Source organism: Salvelinus namaycush, chromosome 19, assembly GCF_016432855.1.
Source record: "Salvelinus namaycush isolate Seneca chromosome 19, SaNama_1.0, whole genome shotgun sequence".
Taxonomy (NCBI): Eukaryota; Metazoa; Chordata; class Actinopteri; order Salmoniformes; family Salmonidae; genus Salvelinus; species Salvelinus namaycush.
In genome coordinates, this window is record NC_052325.1 from 38,890,352 (window position 1) to 38,916,920 (window position 26,569).

At 41.3% G+C, this 26,569-nt stretch overlaps 1 protein-coding gene across 2 annotated transcripts in view; it reads left to right on the forward strand.

Annotated features, from left to right (window-relative positions):
- LOC120064406 (cordon-bleu protein-like 1) overlaps positions 1-15,127 on the forward strand; it is a 34,864-nt gene extending 19,737 nt beyond the window's left edge. For both annotated transcript variants that reach the window (XM_039014965.1, XM_039014966.1), the window contains 11 exons: positions 2,560-2,757; positions 4,676-4,883; positions 5,036-5,261; positions 5,485-5,544; positions 5,749-5,843; positions 6,022-6,264; positions 6,461-6,578; positions 11,229-11,490; positions 11,588-11,673; positions 11,814-13,189; positions 14,575-15,127. In XM_039014965.1, coding sequence (XP_038870893.1) covers positions 2,560-2,757; positions 4,676-4,883; positions 5,036-5,261; positions 5,485-5,544; positions 5,749-5,843; positions 6,022-6,264; positions 6,461-6,578; positions 11,229-11,490; positions 11,588-11,673; positions 11,814-13,189; positions 14,575-14,631 — 2,929 coding nt within the window. In that variant the 3' untranslated portion in view covers positions 14,632-15,127. The remainder of the gene's footprint in view (positions 1-2,559; positions 2,758-4,675; positions 4,884-5,035; positions 5,262-5,484; positions 5,545-5,748; positions 5,844-6,021; positions 6,265-6,460; positions 6,579-11,228; positions 11,491-11,587; positions 11,674-11,813; positions 13,190-14,574) is intronic.
- Positions 15,128-26,569: the final 11,442 nt, after the last annotated feature.

Here is a 26,569-nt window from a genome sequence, read left to right on the forward strand (position 1 = left end):
CTCTTTCCACAGAGGGTTCTACCTGGAACCCAAAAGGGTTCTACCGGGAACCAAAAACGGTTCTCCTATGGGGACAGCCAAAGAACCCTTTTGTGTACTTAGTGGTAATTAATCAATATATAGGCTTTATCTAACACTCTATACATCAGTGGAGGCTGGTGGGAGGAGCTATAGAAGGACGGGCTCATTGTAATGGCTGGAATGAAATAATGGAACAGTACCAAACAAATGGAAACCACGTTTGCCCCCGTTCAATTTATTCCGTTCCAGCCATTACAATGAGCCTGTCCTCCTATAGTTCCTCCCACCAGCCGCCGCTGGTATACATACACAGGATACACTCTGGTACACAGGATCAGCTGTATCAAGCCTGTGATCAATAAAAGACACGGAAAACAAAGGCACCAGACTTGTCATTTCCTCCTGTCTATAGACCAATAAGCATGTTCCCTGGTTGTGAATGGGTTTGTTTATGCACAGCAGGCCTCCTATATGCAGGGAAACACTTGGGGGTAAATGTAGGCTTAGACGGGTCAAGCTGCAACATGTCTCCGTCTCATCATTCACCAGTCACCTCACTGTCTGGCAGAGGCTGCTGCTGCAGAAACATGGGCTTGGATGAGGAAAACAGTCATTTTGTCTCTGCCTCCGTCACATGTTCTCAGAAGTGTCTGGATAAGGCTCCTGAGAAAAGCTAGGCTGTTTTTATAAACCAAACAATATTCTGTTTGTCTTTTGAGGACTTTTGACTAGTATTTATATTATTGTATTGATTATATTGGCACCTGCTTTTTGTTTCCAGAGTCTATTAAAGTATCACTGTTGTAATTTGTAGACATGCCACTTAAATGTTGTTTCCTATCTGTGGAAAGAAAGTAAATCTTGGCATAATTTCGGCGAATGGTATAACATTTAGATAGGAAGAGAGTAGCTCATTCCCATAATCGCATTGCCAAACAAACTTTTAGAGCCATGAAATCTGGACTTTGTACCCTAGCCTGGTGTGGACCACAGTAGTCTGTCTGTTTTAGCTGGGGGCGTCTGTTGACATATTTAGTCACAAGGCTATTCATGGACATTTCTGGTGGTTCTAGACTAGTTTTGTCTGTGTGTTGAATATAACTGTTGATTTAACACTTTGTCTTCCCTGCCTAATGTCTGTTTCTGATGCTCTAGGCTTCTGGACGCATAAGTCCCACGCTTTGTTAAAATCTAAAGCAGTTAAATGACTTTTAATTTCATCATTGTGCAACTATTGTGAATGAAGGTGGGGGCTTACTGGTGTGATTACATGATTAGAACCATGGAATATTTTAGAATAGAATCCCCCTGAAGGAACAAATATTAATTTCAAGTCAGGGCTTAGTGGGCCTGGGCCCATCAAGTTAAGACATTGCAAAAATGTCTCTTTTTCAGAGTAAGTGGTGACCTCTGAAGAAATCACATACACTACAGGTCACGCAGCTTAGTCAATTGTGTTACTCCCCACTGAATAACACCTTGAATCATTAATGACAACTTTAATTTATAGATTGTTTTAGTGAAGCGTGATGTATATTGCATTTCACTGCCAGTTTCTCATACTGTAATGTGCAGTATCCCTCTGAAGGACAAAGTGTGTGACATCTTATCAGTAGATTTGTCCGTTTAAAACGCATACATGTTTGCTTTGGCTGACTGCGTTAGCTGTTGCAGTCAGGTTAGAGCTGATCTGTCTGTACAGTGAGAAACATTTTCAATCCAACCTAAAGAAAAGAAAAATCGTCCATATGATTACACTCTCCCCAGTTAGCCCAGTCAGTTTTAATGATGATGATGTAATTAGTATAAAAGTAAGGATTGGCCACACATTTCTTCTGACAGATGGTCAGACTTTTCTATCCAGTTGTACACACCACACAGCAGATGCCACTATACTCTATCGTTGAGAAAGGGCTAGTCAGTAATACCTGTTGTATTCGGCGCATGTGACAAATACAATTTGATAATAATATTGCTGATTCAGTGATTAAAGGGGAGACTGATGGGTTTTAAAAGACACCTGTAGAGAGAGACATTTAGAGAACAGAAACGTTGATCACTGTGCTCCACCTTTTTGTTTCTGTTTCACATGGGTTACCTTTCACCACACCGTCCTCAGGCCCAATGGACAAATCACTGCACTTGTGTCTTGTGACTTGTTTGCAAAGGGAGCCCAAGCTCTTTCATCTAATAGCTGCTTACTTTAAGTTGGGAAGAAAGGATTCCTTTCATGCTATATAATGCAGTGTTATGTGTAATCAGATTGTTTTATGCAATAACAGAATCATGTCTCATGAAATTTCGTTTTTAGATCTATTGCGAACGGTTAGAATTATTTTCGTGACAAAAATTACCCAGAGCCCCTGCCTTCTCTTTTTCTACCTGTTCAATGCTTCTTATTTATATGGATACCATCAGGGAAAGATGTGTATTCATACTAGTGAAATACTACCATATTGTTTTAGACTGTAACAGGCTGATACTATTGTGTTTAATATTATTGTGTGAGGCTCATCTTGTCCCTTTTCCTACTGACAGAGTGTCAACCAAAAGCAAGGCACCCTCTCCCCCAGTATCAGTGAAGGGTCTGGAAGGTGCAGGCCTCTCCCAGAGACACTCCGTATCAGGATATCCTCTGATGACCATGGACCAGAAGGAGAACCTACTTGAACAGGACCTGACTCTGGTTGTGGTTCTGCCAGGCGGAGTGGAGAAGACGGCCACTGTCCATGGCAGGTGAGACTTGGGCTTAAGTCCCACATGGCACCTATTTAGTGCCTATGGACCCTGGTCAAAAGTAGTGCACTAAAGAAATAAAGGAAGTGTCCCACTGTGACTAAACACCAACCAAGTGCTCCCAACTTAGCGTGATCTAAATGCATTTTGAGCATCAGAACAAAAATATAAACGCAAGGCAACCATGTTTCATGTGCTGAGATAAAAGATCCCGGAAATTTTCTATACGCACAAAAAGCTTATTTCTCTCAAGTTTTGTGAACAAATTTGTTTACAACCCTGTTAGTGACCATTTCTCCTTTGCTAAGATATTCCATCCACCTGACAGGCGTGGCATATCAAGAAGCTGATTAAACAGCATGATCATTACACAGGTGTACCTTGTGCTGGGGACAATAAAAGGCCACCCCAAAATGTGCAGTTTTGTCAACACACCAACCACCCATGGCTGCACCCCTGCCCAGTCATGCGAAATCCATAGATTAGGGCCTAATGATTTTATTTCAATTGACTGATTTCCTTCTATGAACTGTCACTCAGTAAAATCTTTGAAATTGTCGCATGTTACGTTTATATTTTTATTCAGTATAAAATGGTATATGATTACTGCACATCCTACCATTACATCATCTTTCCAAGGCTCTAATGTAATGTCCTATTTCTCTGAGTCAGATATTGTAGGTGGTGCTGTAAAAGCTGTGGTTTTGGTTAACAGTACTTGCACCATTAATTGCAAAAAAAAGTTTTATGATGTGGCTGATTCCTTTCCACTTGCTAAGGTTTAATAATGTTATTTACGTTTTAGGCCCAGTAATCACATTTTATGGTTTAAATATATAAAAATATATTTCCTGAACTTATCTCCTATATAGGACACACTTCAAAACCTTAGTTCAAAAATAAATCATAAGGAATGTCTCTCTTGCCATTTATGAATGTTTTGTTCAATGTGTTGCTATGGGATTTGGTTCCATTGGCGAAACTCAATATATATGCGAAATTCAATATGTATTTTTTGATACCTAAAGACGTCCTAAAATCAAATAGCTAAATGATCCATGGTATGACCATCTTAAAACAATTCCATGTCAGTTTATAACCCCCCCCCCCCCCCCCCCCCCCCCATCTTAGACTTTAGAGAATTAGCTAAGATGAATACATGTAGACTGTGTAATTTGCTACAGGCCCCCTGCACACACATTTCATGAAAGTTAATCTTATGAAGTCTGGACGATGAAACTCTCATCCACACCAATTCAGCTGAGACCAAAATGCCTAATCAGACAAACATGAGATTAATATCTCACAGTCAAAGGGCTTTGTTGTTTTTCAGAACAAGGACTTTGTGTCCTGGTATGAAACTACAGGCCCACACTCTTCACTTGCCATCACCGAAGTTTACTCAAGATATCATTCTTCTATTTTTGCAAGACTCAAATACTCCATTGGTATATTGTGCCTCTTGCCCTCTCTAGCTTTAATCAAGACCAACTTTTAATATAAAAGGATTAAGCATCAAATTCTTCACCCTCTTTTATTTTACAGAGTACAGTGAACTCATTATGACAAGGATTAAACTTCTGGTATTATATTTCCAGAGACTGGATTTGGAAACTTCTGCATAGCTTTGTGTGGATGCTGTTGCTAAATGGTTTTCCACATCACCAACAGTTGTGTGTGAAGCACAAACTGACAGCTCCTTATGCAAAGCTTTATCACTGTGAAAAAGTAGCGTAAGAATGCATTACTATGACGTAGAGTATAAAAGTCATCTGTGATAGCATCTACTTTCGTGAGAGTAGTTTCTCCTTGGCATTTGCAATTTCCACACAATAAAAGTTCAGTGTTTTCTCGATACACACAGCCTTTTATCCTTAGCTTGGGCGATTTATTACTACTAACCTTTTGTGTTTTTCAGCAAGCCTATGATGGATTTGTTAGTCATGCTTTGTGCCAAGTACCACCTGAACCCATCAGGCCACACTATAGAGCTCGTCACCACCAACAGAAACCACATCAAGTTCAAACCCAACGCTTTAATCGGGGCCCTAGAGGCAGAGAAGGTTTTGCTCAAGCCCAAAGGAATGGAGGAAAAGAGTAAGAAGCCTGGCCCTCAGATGCCAGAGGTACAGTTGAGACATCTGTGGTAGAAATGTCCTCGTTATAATAATTGCTTTATCTTGTAATGCATATATGAAATGATTGATTTATGTTTTTCTGGCAGTTTTTAATGAGGATAGTCATGAGGTCTGATAATCTAATTGCTTTGACTCTTCAGGCAACTGTCCGTCTGGTAATAAACTATAAAAAGACCCAGAAGACTATACTAAGAGTCAGCCCTCGAGTCCCCCTTGAAGACCTCTTACCAGCTATTTGTGAGAAATGTGAATTTGAGCGACAGAGCACACTTTTATTGAGAGATGCCCAATCTGAGGATCCTTTGGATTTGACCTGTTCTCTCAATGATTTTGCAATAAGGGAGGTTTATGCAAGAGACACAAAAGGTAAGGTCTTCTCTTTAAAACCATCAGCCTTCAAAACATTCATCAAACTGAATAATTACCATACATTCTGAACTAATCTTGGCACCCAGAACCAAATCTCGTGTGTTAAGTCTGTCAACAAGAGACTTATTCTGAATAAACACTATTCACCATTCATTCATTCATTTTACAATTACACAGGTGCATTTACTACCGCATATAATTTCCATCTTCTCTTCCATAGCTATGTACTCAGCAGATGTACCTGCCTCACCTACTACACCAACTCACCAAGGTCATCTAGGTAATGTAACATGATTTTACATGGGTTTATTTTGCGATTTCTATTTACCACTGACATTATGCATTTGAAGTCCATCAATACTTTTGACAGAAATTTAAGAAACGTTGTCAGTAAGATCAAATCAAAGTGTATTTGTCAGGTGCGCCGAATACAACAGGTGTAGACCTTACAGTGTAATGGCCGAGATCTATATATTCCTAACAGATACCATTCCACCCAGCAAAGATAAAATGCAGAAGGAGAAAGAAAACAAGGGATTGTTCAGTCTATTCAGGAGAAGTAAGAAGAAACCTGAGCAGGTGTGTACTATGTTAATTTACAGGTCAGTTTTGGCTGATTATGAGTTAAATGTGTGTGTGTTGGGGTGGGGCATGGGGATATTGTCACAGCCATGTGATTGGATAGTTTTCTCTTTGCTTACTGCAGAAAACAGGCCTTTGATCAGGATCTGATTGGATGTTTGTTTGCTCTTTAAAGGGAATGACTGCCAGTGCCCCGGCGTCCCCAGTCTTCCCTAGCAGGCCTCGACCTCTCAGCATGAGCTCACTCAGTGCCCACTCCTCCACATTCAACTGCAGCACCATGCCTTCTGACATGCCAAAGAAGAGACGGGCCCCTCTGCCCCCCATGCTGGTGTCCCAGAGCTGCCCCTCTGACCTCAGCCATCGCCAGAGGTTCATCTCCGCCTCGGAGCCCGAAACCCAAACGGATGGTGACCAGGTGAGTGGGACTCAACCCAACTGGACCTGCGTTCTGGCTTTACCAGGTCTGTTTGTAAAGGTAGTTGTTAGTATGTCCAGAGAAATGGCTCGTGATGCATTTTAAAATTGAAATCCTAGACAAGTAAATCAATCATTTCAGGTAGGTTACTTCTTTGCATACTTCAACTAACTCGTTTTCCTCTTCTGTTGTGGAGATGACGACTGGTCTGAGTCGCAGCACAGAGTCTTCATTGAAGAGGACAAAGCGCAAGGCTCCTCCACCCCCCGCATCTCCTGGAGTGGTTGTCCAAGATGAAACTTTGCTAGATAGAGGTAAGAGAGGTTTCACTGAATTCATACGTACTGTATTGAATTGGCTTGTGCTTGAATTGGCTTGTGTATTTCAGGTATAGTTACTTGAAAATAGCATCTTGAGGCAAGTTGTTTTGGATGTTGGTGATTTAGTTGCTCTTTCTCCTGGTTTGAGACCTTGAGTACATATATTGTACTTTGGTCTCTAAAGTCAACAACTGAGAATAGTAAATAAGACCAATGATTGATCAGTGGGAGTTGCAGTCATTGTATTTGACTCTGATGCCTCCTAGTGGTCAATATGAAACAGTTACAGAATGAAATAGCTACGCTTGTGGAGCCTTCAGTACACGAGAGTTTGAATACAATTCAGAGTAGCAAAAAATGTTGTGATCTCATGGGAGATATATATTAGTCCTTGCATCATTATGTTCCTCCATAAGGGTAAACACCACGTTCTATCAGTACTTCTTCTCTCTAAACTTGCAGCCTGCGAGTCACCAGATGAGGGTGTCTGAGGGAGATTCTGCGCTGGCGCAGCTTCCTGTTGTCTCTTCTACCCACTCTGCTCTGCTGCCTCTTTCACCTCATCCTCAAGCATATCGTCTTCCTGCACTGGCCTGCTGCTTTTCCTTCCCACACTTTCTGTCAATCGGATGAACATGTGCTATTCTGTTGGTTTTCTTGCTGCATGTTTACACCTCCCTGCATGAGTTTTCTTTGGCTCCTCTTTCAATGTACTTCAATATGATCAAATTGGTAAAACAAAATACACTCTTGACCACAACAATATAGACATAAATACATGCAATACTTAGTTGAGATACATTGAATGACAGTTTCCAGACTTTTGATCCAATGCATGGATTTATATGGGTTTATGATTATAAAGTGATGGAAATCAGACACACTGTTATTCAGGTGAAACACCTCGGAAAGCACTGTCCGGAAATCCACTACCTGCTATTGATTGAATACCGGCTTTTGGTTATATCTGTTACTGACTAGCTTAGATTGGGTTGCATGCTTTCTGTGAGAGAGGAATGATCTTTAGTGATCTTTAAAGTTTAAACATGCATGAATTACATTCGAATCACTCCCAGTCGTTCAGCAATACAGACAGCCCCGGGAGACTTTGCGTTGGATCTAGCCATCATCCTCTTTTGTTTATTCTGAATTGTGTTTTTGTATTTTCAAATGGCTCTATTGATACTTGTTTCCGTTCTGTTCCTGTCTTTTGTAACATGTTTAAAGTCTCCAGTTCTGCATTTCCACACGGCAACTCCTTGTGTTGTCAGAACTGAGTGCATTTCATTGAAACTTAATTTGTACATTCAGTATTTGAATACTACACTAGCCAATTATCCCAGATCGTATGAATAAAAGATTTGACTGCTCTCTGCTTGTATTGCTACATCTTCCATCTGCCCTTCCTCCCCCGCTGGCTTCACATAATCGACTTCACAGAGAAAGATCAAGCCCAGATTCTGGATGTCTCTCCCTGACGTCCCGCGGCTGTTCATTTCAGTTCGACATCACAGACTGCACAGTGAGGAGTCTCAGCTTTGTATAACCAGCCTGCTGAATATTCCTTCTGCTCTCTATTTCCCTGTGATCGCCTTCAAGAACTAGAGGGGAATATGAGATGCTAGATGTCTTCATTAAGCCCAATTCACTTGTCTGAAGTATCCCTCACACTATAATATTATGTTCGCTGTTGTGTGAAAGTGACACTAGTAATTAGTGACATATTTTGTAATTAGTGACATTTTTGGCCAATACCAATATTTTCCTTGCCAAAAAACGATACCGATTTAAATTTTTGCGGCCTTTTAAGCATTCTAGTACAGTTAAATAGTTAACACACACACATGGACGCAGCGGTCTAAGGCACTGCATCTCAGTGGAAGAGGCGTCACTACAGTCCCTGGTTCGAATCCAGACTGTATCACATCCAGCCGTGTTTGGGAGTCCCATAGGGCGGTGCACAATTGGCCCAGCGTCGTCCGGGTTTGACCGGGGTAGGCCTTCATTGTAATTAAGATTTTGTTCTTAACTGACTTGCCTAGTTAAATAAAGGTTACACACACACACACTACACTGTCCAAAAAGTTATTTTGTTGGCATTTACGTATGTCCCCATTACTAGTAAAACATAATCAAAACCTATTTCTTTCACTTACTTGCTGTGCTGTTTCATTGTTCATTTGTTCATTTGTTCAGTCTCAACCAGGATTTCATCATACATGTCAAGCAGTGAAGTTTCAGCTCTGTCTGTCCGTAGCCTCTCTTCCTCTGTGCGCACTGTCACTGTGTCCATTTCCATCTTGTCCAGCTGTGTATGTAACATTTCACGTAAACCCTGTTTCTTGTCTGCATCGAAGTAGCGGTTCTGGTACATAGCATCGAGCATGGTGGCGACACAGTAAAGAGAGAGTGCCACTGAATTGTTCACAGCCTGTGTCAGCAGTTTTGTTGAGCAGGCGTTTCAATGCCATGACAGAGGGTATCACGTCTGCTGCAAGCGCAGTTGATGAGGTTCTTTCTCAAATCAGTTGTTCGAATGGAGCTAGCTAGTGTGTTCATGTTTCAAACATGCTATTGAAATGTCAGCAGAGGTATGACAACCAGCACATTCATGAGCATGCAATACGACCTTCCTCAGTACGAAATCCTCAACGACTCACTGTGCTGTCAGACTCATGCTCATGGGGCTGATATTGCTGGTCCAAATGTCAGTCGTGAAGCTAATAGCAGTGACGCCACTACTGTGTAACTCCGGTAGGGCAACATCTGAAAAATAGCGCATTTGGTAGTGTGTACCGGTGCTCGACTAGTCGGCGAAAGCCAACATCACCCACGACAGAGAACGGTTGATTGTCAAGTGCAATGAATTTCATTATCTTGACGTTTTAGTTGTATTGCTGAAATTTTCATACTCTTTCAAATGACTGCTTGACTTGTTGACTGCTCGATCCACACAGCAGACATTGTGGGCTAGGTTAGGAATGCTGTGTTGTGCTAAATTTTACATGGCGTCATTACGTCATGTGCATACCTATATAACGTAGGTACGTCAGCTTTGACATCGGTTTTACACATCGGCGTTAAACTAGACATCGGGCCGATGTCGATATTTGCCAGACATGAGACCCATCTCGTCCAAAAATTTGACTCAAGTTTGTCAAAAATCACCTGGGGGCACCTGGATGATCATCAAGACTCTTGGAAGAATGTTCTATGGACAGATGAGTCAAAAGTTAAACTTTTGGAACGACATGGGTCACATTATGCCTGGTGAAAACCAAACACTGCATTCTACAGTAAGAACCTCATACCAACGGTCAAGCATGGTGGTGGTAGTGTGATGGTTTGGGGATGCTTTGCTGCCTCAGGACCTGGATGACTTGCCTTAATAGAAGGAACAATGAATTCTGCTCTGTATCAGAGAATTCTACAGGAGAATGTCAGGCCATTTGTCTGTGAGCTGAAGCTGAAACGCAGCTGGGTCATGCAGCAAGCCAATGATCCAAAACACAGAAGTCTACATGAAAATGGCTAAAAAGCTAAAAATATATAGTTTTGGTATGGCCTAGTTAAAGTCCCAATTGAGATGTGGCAGGACTTGAAATGAGCAGTTCGTGCTTGAAAACCCACAAATGTCGCTGAGTTAAAGCAGTTCTGCATGGAAGAGTAGGCCGAAATTCTTCCACAGCGACATGAGACTGAGCAACAACTACAGGAAGCGTTTGGTTGGAGTCATTGCAGCTAAAGATGGCACAACCAGTTATTGAGTGTAAGGGGTAATTACTTTTTCAGACAGGGTTATTGGGTGTTGCATAACTTTGTTTATGAAATAATAAACCAAATTAGTATGTACTGTAATTGTAGCGTTATTTGTTCACTCAGGTTCCCTTTGTCTAATATTATATTTTGGTGAAGATCTGATAACATTCATTGTCAAACATTTGCAAAAGTAGAGAATTTTAAATGGGGCAAATACTTTTTCACAGTACTGTAAGTATTCACACACCTGAGTCAATACTTTGTGGAAGCACCTTTGGCAGCGATTACAGCTCTGAGTCTTTCTGGGTAAGTCTCTAAGAGCTTTCCACACCTGGATTGGTCAACATTTGCCCATTTATTATTTTCAAAATTCTTCAATCTCTGTCAAATTGGTTGATCATTTCGAGGCAACAGATTAAGTAGATTTAAGTCAAAACTGTATCTCAGCCACTCAGGAACATTCACTGTCTTCTTGGTAAGCACCTCCAGTGTAGATTTAGCCTTGTTTTAGATTATTGTCCTATTGAAAGGGGAATTCATCTCCCAGTGTCTGGTGGAAAGCAGACAAACAGGTTTTTGTCTAAGATTTTGCCTGTGCTTAGCTCCATTTCGTTTCTTTTTAATCCTGAAACTCCCCAGTCCTTAACGATTACAAGCATACCCATAACCACTATGCTTGAAAATATGGAGAGTAGTAATGTGTTGTATTGGATTTGCCCCAAACATAACTTTGCGTTCAGGACAAAGTTAATTGCTTTGCCAGATTTTTTTACAGTATTACTTTAGTTCCTTGTTCCAAACTGGATGCATGTTTTGGTATATTTTTATTCTGTACAGGCTTCCTTCTTTTCACTCTGTCCTCGTCTCCATCCTGTTGTGCTGCAGGTGGCCAACCTACTACACTGGAAGAGATCGTGGAGCAGGAGGAGACCACTGCCTCTGTGATCCTAGACTCTATGAGTGATGTCCAGGAGGACGACAGCAGCCTCAACCTGTCAACAGCAGACATCTCCGTGGACTCTGAGAGAACCGAGGGTCTCTCTCCATCCCCGGACGCCCCACATGCTGAGATGGAGACCTCCCCACCGTCTGAGAGCGAGTGCCCAGCGGGGGAAGATCAATCTTGTGATCTGTCCTCAGATGGCAAGTACGAACTCTAGCAGATAGTCCTACATTATGAATGAAGTAGTGCCTCTTTGACTTCGGTTTTTTGCATTGCTTTTCTTAACTCCTGTTTTTGACAGACTAGTGCACAGCATGGTGAACAACGCTGAGTGCACGGTTCCCATGCTGAGTGTGGGGATGGACACATCTGAAACAGAAGATGCTGGTAGGTTTACAAGTAGTGATGAATTCAAATACATCAAGTTCCTAATGTGTTAACTATGGATGTAATGCTATAGCTTTAGTAGCAATGTTGGCAAAATCCATGTCTACTTTGTACTAAATCATGTTTTTTATGTTCTCCAGAAAGCCCTCCATGCCAAGCAGAGGAAATAAATGGACAGACAGGTTTGCCATGTGAAGATTCCACAACACAAGATGGGGCCAAAGGTGAATGTAGTACTGAGAGCTCTCCTACTATCAGCCCACCAGCAGCCCAGCCAGTGACACAGAGCACAGGAACACAGGCCTCCGATCAGCTGGACACTGACCCCTGCTGTGATGAACGACCAGTGGCCACCAGCACCCCCTGTCTCCCTGCCAAAGCCTCTACCTCTGGAGCGGTGGGCCAGAAGAGGGACATGTCCACATCCACAGAGGAGCTGCTGACCACTGCTGAACCCATCACACCTGCCTTATCTCCTTCCTCAGCAGCCCATCAGGGCCAAACATCCACTCAAAATGCCCCGGCCCCACCGAAGCCATCCAATGAGCTGACCAGGGATTACATCCCCAAGGTGGGGATGACTACGTACACTATCGTGCCTCAGAAGACCCTGGAGAAACTGAGATACTTTGAGGTGGAGCTAACGTTGGAGTCCCCTCATGTGGCTCTAGAGAAGGAAGTAGATATTGGTTCACTTGAACTCAAAGACCGCACTACACAGGCTGAGCAGTTACAGGTCAGAACAGAACAGACAGAGCTGCTGTCTACTGTACCTAGGGAAGACTCTCAGTCTCAGCAAGTCCACAGCACTACTACTAGTGAGAGCACTGTAAATGGCAACCTGATCGAGTCTATTCACTCCCCCTCAACACCGACAACAATAATTCTTGCAAGAGATGACAAGATTCCATCCCCTGCTAGTGGTGGAGACCAAGCAGGCTCAATAGCAGAGGTCAAGGAGATGAAAATTCCACCCGCAACTAAACCCAAGCCTGGCTCGTTCCGCTTGCCACAGCACAAAAGAACACCTGGGTTTTACGTTACCTCGGCTGCAGTGAAAAGTTTGAGTGCCAGTCCTGACGCTGGCCAGAGGGAGGCTCCAGGCAGTCTAGTGGCAGCAGCAGCAGGGCAGGCCCTGCAGCCAGTAGGGGGCAGCTTTCCCCCTCCTCCTCCTCCGGTGCAGTGGGACGAGGAGACATCAGAGGGCGCTGAGATAGTTGAGGTGGAGCTGAGGCCAAAGGAGGAAGAGAGCAGATGTGTGCCCCCTCCACGGCCCAGTCCCGTCAGGGCGCCCCCATCCCCAGGACTGAGCCTGGAGAAGCTGAGGAGTTTTACTGCTCCCAAACCCTACTCTCCTACTACCCCATCCCGCTTTGCCCAAGCTGTGTCTTCGGCGGTCAAAAGGTCCCAGTCCTTATCCACTGGGTCCACCTCACCATCTCCTTGCTCGCCACCATTCTACCCAATCACAAGCAGCTTTTTAGTTAAAGATCCTAAAGGAACAGATGGGGATAAGGTGAGTAGTTGCAGATGTTTTGTGTCATATTCTTTCTATTAGTCTCTGTATTCTCTATATTAGAACATACAGTAGGAATCTGGATATTTATCTAATTCACTGAATTTCTAAACGAGGATAGTGTATCTTCACAGCTCAATGAAAAAGCCAAGTAGTTGCTTTTCCCTTAAAATTCCGAGGCTCAAATGTTGATTGCTTTGATACTTGTATTGAAGTTCAAAGCATAGGACTACCTTTAAAAATACTTTGCAGTAGAATTGAATCTCTCATCACAAGATGATTTAAAAGTGATCCATGTTTCACTGTCAGTGCTATCTTTAAACATTTGGCTACCCTCAGATGAACTCTTCAGTCTGTTGTTTTCCCATGTCCTCTAGGGTCAGCTTTGAGACTTTTGAATAACACAGGAAAGGGGAGGTGTACTCCTCTCTGAGAATGTATATACAATTTTCTCTCAATGGAATTAGAACACTACAATGAGCTTTTGTTTCTAGGTTGGGTGTGTGTGTGTGTGTGTGTCCCCCCCCCCCCCAGTGTGGCCTGGTAAACAATCCTAGCTGCTTATCCCACCTCTTAGACACCTTGACCTATGACACGTCCCATCCATCAGAGAGTGTGCCTGCGTGTCAATGATGTGCCTGTCCTTGGGGAGACACATTTTGTATCTCCTTGTGAATAGCCTGAGTGCACGTCTTTTACCATAGTTATTCCTGAAGGACTCTCTGTACCAGGCCTATACCGTGGTGTACTGGTGGTTTATGTATCTAAAGCAGGTACAGCAGTGTCTTCTTTCCAGTTTCTATTGACTGGCACACTCAGTTCTGAGTCTTGATTGATTGTGCACATTGCGTCTTCTCCGCTGAGCACAGGGCAGTGACAATAGCGATTGGGTGAAGGACAACGGCTTGGAGCTCCAGGAGTGGGGGACCCGTGCAGTGTCCCAGCCAATGACATGACTGTTCAGATGGCAAGCCAGAGTGACCCTGGGCGGCGCCTCAGTACGTGTGGAGAGGAGCTGAGAAGGGATCAACAGAGACATCTGCAGTAAGGACTAGACTGTCACATTACATGGTGTTAAGTGGGGAGGGACTGCGACAGTGTCATAGACTGCCTACTGTAATGTGACACTCATTGCCCACTTAACACCATGTTATGTGACAGTCTAGTGCTTACTGTAGATGTCTCTAATGATCCTTTGCTTCTCAGCTCCTTTCCACACGTACTGAGGCGTTGCTCAGCGTCACTCTGGCCTGCCATCTGAACAGTCATGTCACTGGCTGTCCCCCTCCCTGGAGCTCCAAGCCTTTGTCCTTCTCAGACTACATGAATGTATGTATAATTGTGTTAAGTTTCAAGTTCCCTCTTTTTTTTTTTTGTATTTTCAGGAGCCCGATATCCTGCCCTCGAGTCTGTCAGTGCCTGAGCCCAGGAAAGAGGAATAAAACTTTGTTTGATAGTTTTAAGACCTTGGTTGCTAGTCTTAACAACAACCTACACACTGTAGAAGACTACTTTTCTGTTTTGTTATGAGATAAATTACTATATGTCCTCCACATATAATTTTGATGTTATGAAATAATTTTATGTATTATTCCCAATTGTGTTTGAAATTTGATTCATATTGGACTTTTCAGCTGTCTTATTTTGCCAATGAATATGTATATTATTAGTTTTAATATTGAGTTGTAATTTGCATTGAGAAAATACAGTAGACTATTTAGTACTGTCTACCATTTTGAAGAGGTCAATAATTGGACTGACCTGAAAGTGGTACTTATAAATTCCTCAGTCTGTTTTATTTTATGTTACTCATTTGGTTTTGATAAAGCTGTGCCCGGACATACACTGGTATGTAAAGTATTTCTCTAAACATATAATGCTGTTATGAATTAAAGTTACATTCACAGTATATTAAAGTATTGACAATCAAAAAGTGTATCTCACTGACTATTTCTTTCTGAATGAGTTCAACACTAATTGCAACCAAATCATATACACTAGACAATTCATGTTATTAAAAGTACAACGGTCCAGTAACTGAAATGAAGCATGCTTCAACTACAATTGAACGGTACAAAACAACATCACATAAAAAGAAAGATGATATTTCTCTCTACAAGATTGAACCATTTTTCAGGCCGGATCTCAGCGCCAGACCCCTCTCAGGTAAAACGTGAGGGCTGTGCATGACGTAACGCATAAGTAAATATAAACACCTGTCTAAGGAGAGCGCGTGGACTAAATGAGCAAACACCTCAAAGACAGCGAAGAAGACGAGAGAGGAAGCGATATGCAGTAACGGTGCCATTTCAGCGAGCAGCAGGTATTATGTTACAATAAACCATGTTCTAGGCAGCGCTGGCAAAGGCTCATTTTTTGAGTTAGACCGATAAAGAGTATAGCTAGCCTACTGTGTAATTGTGTTCATGTCGATTGTTACATGGTGTCCTCGACCTACCCATTGTGTTTTTAGATTTCCTTCGATTATGTAGACTCATAGTCTTATTTTCTGAAGACGATGTGTGTGATGCGTGTTCCTGTGCATTGTGCCAGGAAAGGTAAAACACGTGCAGCCTACCTGTCTTGTCTATGTCATAAGAGGCTGAGGTGAAATAATGTAGCCTTAAAAGCTGCAATGTCACTTTATTGGCAACCGGCCCAAATGAACATAGAAATGGAATTATAGATCTGTCATTCTAATTGAAAACAAGTCTAAGAATCTATAGTGTGCAACTGCAGCCAGCAATTCGGGCGTTCCTGCATGTCGGCATTCCTGCAGCCCTTCCACCGCCAAGTATACTATTGTTTCCTTCATGAACACCCTTGAGCATCCAAAAGTTTTAGTTTTTGCGTCTTTTACTTTCGGTTTTGTACACCAGCATCAAACAGCTGAAAATACATTTAACATAACCCAAAATATTGTATATCACAGCGGTTTAGATGGTACAAGGATTCTCTACACAATGACTGCTTGTTTTGGCACATAAACTGAATTTAGGCGAACAATTCGAATTTTAGCAACCAGTAAATGGCGGAGCGATTTCTGCATATTGCATCTTAAATGGGAATTGAAAAGTTATGGAAAAATACAACTAAAGGCTGTAACCCTTCATTATTCATTCACAATTCAAAACATAATTTCAACCATTTTCAGCAAAAAACGATGACAGTTTTTTTTAATGATGAAGATTACAAACAGGCTACTCTAGCGCTTTATTTCACACAGACTACCGTAAAATGTCACTTCAATACCATACTACTGCCATCTGGCTGTTTGTATGAATTTACCGAGTCATGGCTCGACATTGAAATCCACATGGGCTAGCCTACTTGTCATTAGAGCAGAAGGCTATAATAGGGTGCAGTCACCTAACCATCAGTAAAGTAATAACAATAGTATCCTATTATAGCACTTAACTGACCATGACTAAATGTGTAAAACATGTATATACAAATGTTAAATTATAATGTATTACTTAAGAAAATGTCAACCTGTTATTGGTAAAATACAATAATTATTAAAGGTAGTAAGTTTGAAAGAAGCATGATCAAGTTGGTGCATAGCCGTTAGGAATTAAATAAAATGTTTAAAAAACATTTAGCTTCCAAACCCTGAGTAGGTTTGAAATTCATTGCAGGTTATTGCCTCATATAAAATTCTTCAAGAATGGGTGTGTATTTTTAGTAGTTTAATAAGGAGACCTCTAAAATATCCACTTAGGGCCTATCTCCTGCAATACACTCAGAGGCTAAAAGCTCTTCAGCCTAGAGCTTTAGTACACTCAGGGAACAGGCTATGCTGTACAGATTTAGCAAATGTTATCTACAAGTTTTCAAGTATTTTCTCCTAGAGTTGCAAAGAGTGTGTGCTCGACAGATGCATGTTAATGTTTCATTATAATGAGCAGCGATATCTCTGAATATACAGTATTGAGAGTGGTTGAGGACACCAGGCAGTCTGAGTGTTTACAAGTGTACTATTGTAGGCTGTAAATTACAGCCTGTAATTTATTATGCTCTTGGGTATTTTGCCTGTCTTTTTGTATGCCTGAGTTCATGCAGTGGAATAAGAGGGCATGTGATAGTCCCCTGAAGTGGATCCAGGTGAACATTTTTATTTACTGAGAACAGTTTTATTTTTTACAGATACCAGTTAGCCAGTCACATGGTATGTTTGTTTACAAAGAGCACATGGAGCAAAAGGATGTTTTGTGAAGATCCACTGTTGAGCAGCACAATAGAGGGGATCAAGTTACACTTGAAATTCACTACTAATGTTTGCCAGCTAAATATCTAATAACTACAAGTTGACTATCTAAGTGCCAAATAGATTTTCTCCAGCTCAGGGCTCCAGCTATGCATTTGTTTTGCTAACTTGCTAGCAATAGGTGGCTAGCTTGCAAGATCAAGCTTCTTGCTTACAGCAGAGACAATCAATCCCCTCCTGGATTAAGTGTGAGTAACCTTTTGAGATAGTTGTATAACTTTATGAGCTGGGTTATCTGTCCTTGTATTTAGTTCATGTTTGCTTGCGTTTGTTAGCGTTTACCTAGCGTCTGCTATAGGAATTCGAAAGTACTTGATAGCATAAAAAATGAAATTAGCTCCTCTTGTCGGTAATACCATATACCCTGGTATGGTACAGGAACAATATGAAGGTATGGAAATCTGGATACCGCCCAACCCTACTAAATATGCGGTTCTTTGTACATTGATGTGCATACCAGTCAAACTTGTATTTTGTAGTTACAGTATCACACCTTTTAACACACAGAATTTGTACTTTTTGAAAACACCATTGAAATACTATTCAAGTCTATTCCACATGGATGATCCTTTTAAGAGTAGGATTACAGTTTAAAGAAGAACAGTCTACATTGGTAAAAAAAAATGTTTTTCCTCTTTTGGCAAATCTGTTATCCATGCATGTCAGTAAATCTGGGATCAGTGAATTTAGCTGTCTTTTTCCTGTTTTCAGAAGGGATTTGTAAAGCAATTTAAGTTGCATTTACACTTTATTAGGTGCTATACTTACAATAATAACTGATATGATATATTTTTGTGTTCTTCACTTTAAGTGTCATTCTTCTCAGGTAATAGTAATAATCTACTGAGAAAATACTTTCAGGCCACGGTCTTATCTACTAATTGGTGAGTATTTTCAGAACTTTGTGTAAAACTACATCTGGAAAAAAGACCATTCCATAGTTTTTCAATAGTAACTGTCAACGTTGGCAAATCACAGGTGTGGAGTGGTCCTGTTATTTAGATTATACCCAAGAAGCATGACAATATTCATGACATCATTGGTACTGAATGTGTTGTGCCAGATTTCTTCCTTTAGTTCTTCATCTGCCACGACTCGGGATAGAATTCAACAGAGATGGACACAAGCAGCGGACAATCCCTCAATCTTGGTGGTATTTGATATGTAAATTGCAGACAGTAATGTGTAGAGAATCTGATTCTCTCCACTCTCTCTCTTTTTCCTGCGCTCTCTTCCTCTTTGTGCCCCCTCCCAGTAGTTACATTACTTTACAGTAGTAATTTCAGTGTTGCGTACATACTGTAGACATGACAAATTTGGAAGTCGGTAACATTAGAGTATATCACATTATATTATATTTCACATTAAATTACTGTAATCTGCTTGTTGGATCGAGAATTGGATTCTTCTGCTTTTAGCTTTGGCTCTTCTTTTTTTTGTCACAGGGTTTTGTCTATTGCTAATCTAGCAGCATGAGGTGTTTTGGCTGCTCAGTCATACACATAATGGCTCATACAACATTTCTCTCTAATCATCATACCGGGACTCCAAGAAATGATAGATTGGGGTATTATAGCTGTCCTCTTTTCTGCGTCAACAGAGGATGAAGCATTAGAAAGGAAAGCCAGTTTGCTATTTGAATTCTACGAGGTCTTCCATTAGAGCAGCCAATGTAGTGTAGACAGCTGGGACTGGGGAGCGTGTGGGGTCAGACTGCTTAGTAAGTTGTGCAGTAAAGGTCAAATGGGGTGAGAGAGTGTGTTATGTGTGCTGTTTTTCGAATGCGCAATTATGTTTCTACATGACAGTCTAAGAATAGCTGTTTCTGCACTTACCATAAGCGCAGTACCACTTGCATGTGCGGAGTATGCTGCTCCAGAGACAAATAATTGATGATGATTATGAGGATAATGTTTGCTTAATTACTTCATATCCTAGCGAGAACATAGTCTAGGGGCTAGATCATATGTTGATGTCAGTCACACTGTATGTGCCCGGACCCGTTCCTCTTTCTTCAGCCACAACGTAAACCACACCACCTTGATGAAAGACACATAGGCTTTGTTTGTCTTTGCGAGCTTATATTTTCCTTACGAAATCATCTGTGACACTGTAAATAACACGTTACTGTACCTACCCAACAGTGGGAAGGCCAACCTACTGTAGCACGAATTGCAGCTCGCCTGTACTCCCCATGTCACTCATGAATATCAGGTGAGGGGAGTGGGACTAGGATATTCAGTAAGAACAATCGATTAGGAAACGAGCAGCACTACTCGTATAATGACAGTACATACGTGTTGATCTAGCAATGCTAAGCTCTATCCTTAGCTCCAAATAGAAACCATTGAGACGTCACTGTTTTTCCCAACCTGGGGTGTAGGCTAGACAAGGCAGACTGTTCTAACAAGACCAGGCTAATGCTGTGGACAGTCTTCGTGTTGGATCGAGTCCTGAGAGGGGATCACTTTGTGGGGCTGCTGAATGTATGAGAATGCAATATGACCTCTGGGAGACAGCACTAATGTGGCTTTGTTTCCGTTGCATGTACTGTGTGTGCAATGACAACAACAACTTAGATCATAGGTTAAGGGACAAAACGGATGCCGCAGCTACTCTATGATTGGCCTGTGATCTTTACTGTAATTTACAAGTGCTCAACATCTTACTCGACCATTACTCCTCATACATAATCCACACAAGCTAGAATGTACCTAGGATTTCACCAGCTATTGTTGTCCCCCACAATGAAATTGGATCGGGAACTGTGCATCTGTCTCCGTCCGTACATTTGTTCGTACGTTCGTTAGTCACTCGCGATATCTCAGACAGCACTGTCCCGATTTTGACAACTTGGGTGAATGATGCTCCTTGCCATAGAGATCTGGCATTTACACAATTACAATGATTGGTCAGATGGTGGTGCTATAAATGCAAACTTTAAACTGTCACGCCCCTCACCTCGTTTGACTTAGTCATGACATTCTGGACATAGGTCCCTCTTCTCACAAGGAACACATTTGCCCCAGGGACTGATAAGGTCCGCCATTTAGAATTTTGTGAAAAACACTTAAAACGCTACTCTTCTGGGCCCGATCTGCACGAAACTTGATATTTGGCATCTATGGAAAAAGGTCTCAACGCAATATTTTCCAGACTAGTACCTAAAACAACATGGCGCAGCAGTCTAAGGCACTGCATCTCAGTGCTAGAGGTGTCACTGCAGACCGTGGTTCGAGCCCGGGCTCGATCACAACCGGCCGTGATCGGGAGTCCCATAGGGCGGCGCACAATTCGCCCAACGATATCCGGGTTAGGGGAGGCCGGGGTAGGCCGTCATTGTAAATAAGAATTTGTTCTTAACTGACTTGCCTAGTTAAGTAAAAGGATATTCGTATTGTAACACAATTTGGCACACGTTGCAAGACAACATATGTAAGAACATTTAATATTGACCACACGGTGGTGCAATAATGGGCACATGTTTATATCTATTGATCTGTTTGACTCAGAGTGGTGACATTTGGTACACATGCTCAGGGATATGAGTCTAGCAAACCCACGTGATATCTCAGAAACCACTGGCCCGATTTTGACCAAATTTGGGTGAATGATGCGTCTTGCCATAGAGATCCGTCATTTACAAAATGTCATTGTGGGGGATAATTGGAAAGCATTTGCATTGACTGTTAGCCGAAGAATATGTTTCAGGCCAGGGTTATTTTTGGACAGCTCATTCTGCTCGGCCTCACGGTGTCCTTGTCTCAGACTTTGCTTTTGTAGGACCCCAGTTGGATTGTTTGACTAGTCTGTCTCTTAGTGTCTTTTTGTCTTACTTTCTGTCTGTCTCGCTCTCTCTGACACACACACACACACACACACACACACACACTACTGCGCTAATTCACTATTGTGCTGCTAATGCGATAGACTTGCGTCCTGTCCAGGGGGTATACTTGTACATCAAGCTGCTACACGCTACAGAAACAGGAGGCTCCTGCCCTATGAGCCATTCCGGTTCGCACAAGGCTTGTGCAAGGCTACTTGCATACTGCTTATGCATTGGATGAATAAGCATGGGACTATTTATATTCACCTTTACAGAGACTTCAGCAGTAGCATGTCATTTATTTGATTGTTTCCTGTTTTTTTATTTTGTGTCGTGCTTTGTCAGTGGTGCTCTCTAGAGAGGGGGCCTTTCTTATGATGGTGTGTCTAAGTGAAAAGGTAACCTAAGCCAGGTGGAGCTGTGTTATTGTGACAGTGCTGTTAGCTCAGGCTCCTTTACACTGGGAGTGCATTACTGGAGGCACACAGCTCCCTTTCATACAGATCTGTCTGATTTTCCATTGAATTGCTAGGGGGCTGCTTAAACAACTGAGGACCCATAGGGCTCTGGTCAAAAGTAGCGCACTATATAGGGAATAGGTTTCCATTTGGGACGCACACTGAGACACAGGAGCCTCTTCAGGGTGAGACTGAAGCCATGTTCTGGGAAAAGATGCTCAGTGTCCTTCTCAAGAAAACAAAACAAGCACTAAAGGGTTAACTGTGAAAAGACACAATGATGGGCCATTTGATGACTCTCGCGTTTACTTTGGAATCAAAGAATCGAGTGATAAGAAAACGCAGAACATGACTTATATTTAATCAAAACAAGTGATATTGAGGTAGTGGGACATGTAACCAATTTCTTACCCCCCAAAACTCAGATTTTATGCCATTTGTAGACTTGGGGAGTTACAGAATACATCTGTAATCTGTTACTTTATCAGCAAAAATATTGTAATACTTCTAGGATTACTTTTCAATTCAGAAAGGATGTTTGCAATAATTATTTGACTCCTGTTTTTTCAGTGACATTCAAATCAGCGTTGAAAAAAGGCACACATTTAAGTTTGTTCCGCCTGATCGAGTATGACCACAAGTCAGAGACATTTACATTTTACATTTAAGTCATTTAGCAGACGCTCTTATCCAGAGCGACTTACAAGTACATACATTCATACTTTTTTTTTTTTGTACTGAGAGAGACCACTATGATGACACACCAAATGGGTTTGATGGATCGTGGGTAAAGAGCAGGAATAGGCTTTTGTAGGCTACAGTCCAAGCTTTGTCTTCCAATGGTACGGCTGCTGTCGGCATCCAAGATTATCCAACTTGAATAAACGCTTGGAGGTAAGGATGACAACAGTGGTGTAGCCTATGTGCGCTACGGATAACACTTACTATTGAAATCTACGTACAGTAGCGCATTGATGTGAATCACAGTGCTGCTCTCTCATTTAGCTATTTGCACCTTAGATTGTGGTTGTTGTGGATGGCTGTTCACAAATGTACACTGAGTGTACAAAACATTAAGAACACTTTAATATTGATTGGGCTGGATGTCCTTTTGGGTGGTGGACCATTCTTCATACACACGGAAACTGTTGAGCTTGAAAAACCCAGCAGCATTGCAGTTCTTGACACAAACCGGTGTGCCTGGCACGTACTACCATACCCTGTTCAAAGGCACATAAATCTTTTTTCTTGCCCATTCATCCTCTGAATGGCACGCATATACAATCCATGTCTCAATGCTTAAAAATCCATCTTTACCCGGTCTCCTCCCCTTCATCGACACTGATTTGAAGTGGATTTAACAGGTGACCTCAATAAGATTGCATAGCTTTCACCTGGTCAATTTGTCATAGAAAGAGCAGGTGTCCTCAATATTTTGTACACTCAGTTTATATTTGTATTTTAACACAAATGTTTTTCGACCAGTGGACAGCCAGTGAAAATTGTGCTCTTGCAACCGCTGCATAGTGCGGATAAAAGTTTGAGGGATTTCCTCCCTTCCTCTGTGGTATTGTGCTCCACATACTGTCAAAAACAAGTTTTTATTTATGAAGACCACAAGTCGGGCTTTTATTGCTCAATCTAGTTCGTGCTGATAAAAAAAAAACATAGGCCAAACAGACACATGCTCAAACTCGCACACTTTTGATAGACTTAAACAGCTGCAAATTGTTGAGATATCAAGGTGACACCAACAAAAACGTTAATGGTCCTATAGAAAATGCAGCATACGGCATTCATCTTTCACATGCAAATAGCACTTATCGGTAGTGCTCAAAGCATGCAATCCACGAGAGCAGCATTTATTTTTCAACTCGACGCAATGATAACAATCACTCCTCCATGACAACAAAATCCTTAACAGGGTAGGCTAATAAGCTTTTAGTTTGAGTTATGCTCAGGTAATTTTGGGCTAAGCTATATTTCAAAATCCTTTTCTTGAAGATCAAGGGGTATTAAATTAACTGGAATGACTGGAAATCTGACCGACTTTGGTTTTTAATGTAAAGATATAACCTAATAGTATTAGTATCTGTATTGTAAAGCAATGGGTTAGAAGAAACCTACATAAAACCAACCCATAAAGTAAAATGCAACATCCATTTATGGCCACCTATGTAAACTCTAACATTGATTTATCTTGTAATATATGTTGTTCAATTGGTAATATTAATGTTTTTCTTCTTCTAATGCTTCTCAGGGGGAAAGTAATCTAAAAGTAACAAAGTAATCTGATTACGTTACAGAGTTTGGGTAATCCAAAAGATATGTTACTGATTACAATTTTGAACATGTAACGGCAAGTAGCCTAGTGGTTAGAGCGTTGGGCCGGTAACCGAAAGGTTGCTGGATCGAATCCCCGAGGTGACAAAGTAAAAAAAATGTCGTTCTGCCCCTGAACAACTGTTCTGAGGTTGTCATTGTAAATATTAATTTGTTCTTAACTGACTTGCCTAGTTAAATAAAAAATGAGTTACTGTAACGGATTACATTTAGAAAGTAACCTACCCTAGCCATTAGTAACCCTAACATGTAATCCATAGATTTTTATTTTTAACAAAATATTGAAAAGTATGTTAAAAATATATATATTTTTTAAAGTGTTATATTCTCGTTCACAATTGTGACTGATGGGTGTGCTTATAATACAATGAACGTACATTGACCTCAATTCCTCAGCCCCAATATCTATATACCACAGCCCACTTACCCACACACCTAAACCCAATTAGCCAAACACCCCATGCCCTGACCCTAACACCCACATGCCAATTCCCTAATATTGATACAATCAAGTACTGATACACCCATATCATAGCCCTAAATGCCCTATTTGTTACTCATAGACTCCAGTTCCTTTTCCAATACTCTTCGTCCCTCATAGACTCCAGTTCCTTTTCCAATACTCTTCGTCCCTGATACCCACTTTCCTTAGGCCTGTATTCCCCAAGGGTAACATATCCAGCTATTTGCTGCACACCCAAACCCTGTTATTTGCATATCATAGTCCTGTGATCTCTGACCTGTATACGCTAATCATTTCATTGATAAACTCATAGTATAACACGTGCCCCATTTTTTTCCTACCACAAACTTGTTGCCAGAGGATTTGAATTGGCAATAGACGTCCGTCCAGACCCAGCCATATGAGCCTTGTGTATTTCTACACTCCATTATTCATAAACCAGGTAAATCCATGGGCATACTCGTATATAAAACAGGTGTGCCCAAGCCTCAACATTCATACAAACAAGGTGTACAGTTGTACTTTAGCCCCAATATTCTTACAGACCAGGTGTACACCTGCATGTGTAACCCCCATTTTCTTTTCTTTTTTAACAGGTCTACTGCTACGTGTCAGGCCCAATTGTCAAAAAATAGGTGTACTTCTCCATTTCAGCCCCAATATTTATACAAACAAGGGTACACCTGTAATTCAGCTCCAATTTAAATATCTACAAAGTCTGCACCTGTGCTTGAACCCCAATAGTCAACTAAGCCAGGTATAAACATGTGCCAAAGCCTGAATACTCATAAACTGAAAACCAGGTCTACACCTTTTGACTGAGTCCCAATGTTAATATTAACCAGATCTACACCTTTATATCTCAGCCCAAATAGCCATACAAACCAGGTTTACACCTGTGGCTATGTCCCAATGCTCTGATACCAGGTCTTTCCCTTGTGCAAGAGACACTAAACAAACCTACTGACATTCAATATTTGTTACATTATTACACTAATTCAGTTTATGTATCTATACATGGCCAATTCCCCCTGAAATGACAAAATACGACTTTCTACTGTCAATCAAATTAAACATACAGCATGTAAAGGCTAATGGATAATCGTCTGTAAGATCGTCTTGATGAAGTATATCCATAACCCAACTCGACTTCAATCTACTGAGAAAATCAAGACTCTGCTAAGATGAATGAGTTAGTGCCACTGTATTTTCCCATTGGTCACACGTGTGACCACTAAAATATGTCCATATACCTCCAGCATCATTGATTCCATGAATTGAAAATGGAAGGGAGATATGTAAACTAGACCCTTTTAAACATATTTACAAAGAAAATATTTTTAAATGCCAACAATGTGTTTGTTTTTTAAGCTGTTGAATACAGACTTCTGGTGCCAAATGTCTGTAAAAGTACACCTTTGAGATTTATGCTTGAGGTCTCGAGACCATTAGAGAAATCATATTAAACTTCTCTGAATCATACTAGACACCTTTTTACTAATGCATAATATATGACTAATTTGTTGATCTTCTCTAGAGCCTGTAAAGTACAAACATTTCTTTCCACTATTGTGACCGATGGGATTAAATGGGTTAATAGCATTTGCCATAATTATTTGTTATTGCAATTTTAAGTAGCTTTTTGAAAAGTTGCTCCCATACAGATAATGGCCACTTTTCAGTTTTGAAGCACATAACATTAATAATCACCCTCAGCAGCCAACAACAAATTCATGTTCAATGTCTACTTACTAATAAAGTAGAAATTGGAGTTAGAAACATTTGCAAAGGTTTGTATAGAATGAAGTTCTGCCATCTGGATTTCTGGTACTGCAAGTAAACTGGTACTGCGACCAGATGTTACCATAATGACTGCCTGCATGTGATTATCTACAGTAGCCTCTCAGCCCCAGCCCAATCTCTGTTACACATTACCTTTCAGATAGATGTTATCACGCCAACTATCGCCCCACATAATGCTTGGCTGGCTGTCACAGAATGACATAACCTACCACACCAC